The following is a 3689-nucleotide window of genomic DNA, read 5'->3' on the forward strand; positions in this document are numbered from 1 at the left end:
TCCTTGCTAGTTTTAACTTTAGCATGAGAAATATCTTTGTAGCAGTTTGGGAAGCTCCATCTCCAGGAAATAAGCTTGAGAAAAAGCCCTCTTCTTTGTACAGTTCAAGGGTCCCAGAAAACAAAAACTACTCTTTCCCCTCTCCCAAATGGAACTCATTTCTATGTACGTCATTTCACAGTCTCCTCTTTGTTACTATTTCTTAACTGTGCTGTCACCAGAGGTTCACCCTGGAACGCAGTGTCTTCTGTACACATTATGTGATCTTTACTCAAAATGTACTTAATGAATATGCATATTAGTGATTAGATGTATATTTCAATTGTTTCCACTCCTATGCACGGATGCCCAGAACCCACAGGCATACACACTCACATAGAGTTATGTTTCTTACCTAAAATCTCCAACCTTCTTTCCAGAACATCTTAAAGAATGTTCACAGGGACATTGAGAATGATTCAGCTCTGGGAAACTCTGTTAAATAGCTCTCTGAGGGCCAGTGATTTCAGAGGCTTCTCCTTTATCTTTATGTGAAAAAAAAAAAGCAGACTTGGGGAGTTGTCTTTCCTTGGCTCTTCTATGCTGATTCCCAGCGCTCTGCCATATTTACTGATTCCCTAATCCCAAAACTAGTGTGAGAATTATCAGAGGGAATAAAGTTGGCTGTGGTTGTGGAAAAATTCTGCCGACAGTGAGGTTGTTTCAGTGGGAGTAATTAAGATGTTACTCAGGCACATGTGCTTGGGAACACACATTTTGTCTAGGGTCTAACATTTTCTAGCTGTGACAAAGATTCTGTCTGGAAGCAAACTCCACTCAGGCTCCCCTGAACTTTGGGTCTAGACCTCAGCTTTTGGATGAGATGTTTGTCTCGGCATCATCCAAGTTTAGCAAAAATCCTAAGTCAGTTTAGCCAGAACCCCCTACCCTTCACATCTCATCAAGTTCCTCACCCTCTACCATCCCTCAAGCAATATCTGAGCACCCTTGCCTCCCTTCAGCAAAAACCATGTTAGGTAACTTTGGTCAGAATTTCCCCTGTTGTTTCTTTTTAGTAATTTTCTTCTTGGGAAACAAATGTCTATTCTTAGGGTCTCTGCACAGACTCCTTAGGCAGTTTCACCAGATGGGGTGATTCCTGAAGTGTGAAACACAAGTATTGGAAGGAACCCTTGCGCCTGAAAGGGGTGTGCAGACCAGAGTGCAAGAAATCCCTCTCAATGGCTGAGGACCAAAGTGGGTGATGGGGATCTCACCAGGTGCGCATGTAGCTAGGAAATCCACCCTGGAGCCATCAGCAAATCCCACTGGCTCGACCTTCACAGTTTTAAAAAAATTCTCACCACCTGCCCCATTATTATCCTAAGTCATGTCTCCATTACTCCTTTCCTGGGACTATTTCAGTAGTCTCTTCGTTTTCTCTCTGTGTTTATCTTTACCCCTCATCAATATGTTTATAACTGAGCACCCGAAATTCTGTGAAAACATGCACCATTATTCTGCTCTTTAAAGCCTATAAATTGTGCATACATATGCTAAGTTGCACCTCTTAAATATATGCCATTTCTATTTGTCAATTATACCTCAATAGAGCTGGGGGAAAAAACCCCACAACAATTACAATGTGATAAAATTGTTTGAGTGTATTTTCATTTTGTTTTCATAATTTCTTCCAAGTCTTCATTGCAACAATACATACCTCTCTGGCCAACAGTTGATTTCTCTACTTTCTTTTGTAACATGAAACCCATATTTTTACATTATTATTTCATGCTGTTCATAATTTTTGAAAGTCATGTGTATCTTAGCAGAAATATAAAACTTAACTAGAATTTTTTTAGTAAATACAGTTTATTTAATGGGCAAATATTTTCAAAGGGGGTAAGAAGGAGGAGAAAAAGGAGAAAAAAAATACCCTAAAGCTTTTCAGAAAGCACGAGTCTTCTCTTCAGTCTCCTCATGGCTGACTTCATCTCCTGGTTCCTCAGAGTGTAGATCAGGGGGTTCAGCAGAGGGGGGATGACAGTGAAGGTGACAGAGATGGCCTTATCTGGGGGAAGGGCAGTGAAGGGCCTGGCGTAGACGTAGATGCAGGGCACAAAGTGCAGGGTCACCACAGTGACGTGGGCTGTGCAGGTGGAGATGGCTTTCCTCCTTCCTTCCCCTGCCTGAGACCTCAGCATCACTAGGATGACTGTGTAGGACACCAGGAGGAAGAAGAACCACAGGGTAATGATTAAGCCATTGTTGGAAATCATGAGAAGTTCAAGGGCAAAAGTGTCTGTACAGGCGAGGTTGAGGACCTGGGGGACATCACAGTAGAAAGTGTCGAGAACATTGGGTCCACAGAAGGGGAGTGGGAGCAGCAGGGAAATCTGGACGACAGAGTGGACAAAGCCCCCCACCCAACAGGCTGCAATGAGGGCAGTGCAGCGCCCCCTACTCATGATGGTCACATAGTGCAGGGGCTTGGAGATGGCCACATACCGATCTAATGCCATCACTGACAAAGAAAATACATCCACCCCTCCAACAAGGTGGAAGAAAAACATCTGGGTGAAGCAGCCATTGAAGGAGATGGTCTTTCTCTGTGACAGGAGGTCCGCTAGAACCTTGGGAACCGTGATGGAGGAAAAGCAGATGTCAGCGACAGAGAGATTACGGAGCAGGAAGTACATGGGGATGTGAAGACCAGACTCACAGGTCACTGTCACCACGATGAGGAGGTTTCCCAGCAGAGTTGTCACATACACCAAAAGCAGGAAAAGAAAGAAGACCAAACTCAGGTCTTGATTCTGGGTGAGGCCAAGGAAAATAAATTCTTTTACTCTGGTGTCATTTTTTCGGCTCCATGGAGTCATCTTCTCTGTCTCTCTCTTTTTTTTTTCTTCAAGATTTTACTTATTTGTTTTTAGAGAGGGAAGGGAGGGAGAAAGAGAGAGAGAGAAACATCAATGTGAGGTTTCTGGGGGCTGTGGCCTGCAACCCAGGCATGTGCCCTGACTGGGAATCAAACCTGCGATGCTTTGGTTGGCAGCCCGCACTGGATCCACTGATCTGTGACAGCCAGGGCTTCTCTCTCTCTTATGTTTCCAGCTACTCTGTATGTAGAGCTACTTGTCTATTTTTTGTTTCCTTCCTATGCACTAAGAATGCGGGTCAGAATGCTGCCCATGTGGCTGCATTGTGTGCAATTATTTGGAGTTGTGCAAACTTCTGAGATTGCAGTCAGTTTGGTGATCAAATAAAATTATCACATACAGAGTCAATAATTCTTTTTCTATAAAACTGTTTTGGAGAGAATAAACATTTATGTAAAGTAGTGACCTTTACATAGCATATTTTAATCAACTTATTTTTATGTTAAAATTTTATTATTTTTATTTCACATATACTCATTGAATGTCAGGAACTGTCTGAAGCATTAAATACAATGATATGGAAGACACGGTTCCATCCATTGTACATTTATAGTCTATCAGTTTAATATTTGTATTAGAAAATATTCCATTCACTTCAACAGGGTCTTATCTTGCTAAAGAAAAGGATGTCATTCTGTTTCTTGTTGCAACATTGCTGTGACATGAATCAGTTTCCTTGCTCTTGATTCTTTATTGTTGAATTTCTTAAAATTACAGCCTATTATTCTGTGTAACTTGCCACTGTATTCCTTTATGCTGATTTGATTA

At 42.0% G+C, this 3689-nt stretch overlaps 1 protein-coding gene across 1 annotated transcript; it reads right to left on the bottom strand.

Moving 5' to 3' along the window:
• Positions 1 to 1916: 1916 nt before the first annotated feature.
• Positions 1917 to 2861, bottom strand: LOC123829258 (olfactory receptor 4D11-like). Its single transcript, XM_045854760.1, has one exon. It carries the CDS (start codon positions 2859 to 2861, stop codon positions 1917 to 1919), a length of 945 nt encoding a protein of 314 aa, XP_045710716.1.
• Positions 2862 to 3689: the final 828 nt, after the last annotated feature.

The sequence above is a fragment of the Phyllostomus hastatus genome, unplaced genomic scaffold (genome assembly GCF_019186645.2).
Source record: "Phyllostomus hastatus isolate PE091 unplaced genomic scaffold, TTU_PhHast_1.1 phas_scaffold_11, whole genome shotgun sequence".
NCBI lineage: Eukaryota > Metazoa > Chordata > Mammalia > Chiroptera > Phyllostomidae > Phyllostomus > Phyllostomus hastatus.

What these genes read in the sequence shown, in the direction of transcription:
- LOC123829258 (XM_045854760.1), bottom strand. Translation starts at nt 2,861, where the DNA reads ATGACTCCATGGAGCCGAAAAAATGACACCAGAGTAAAAGAATTTATT.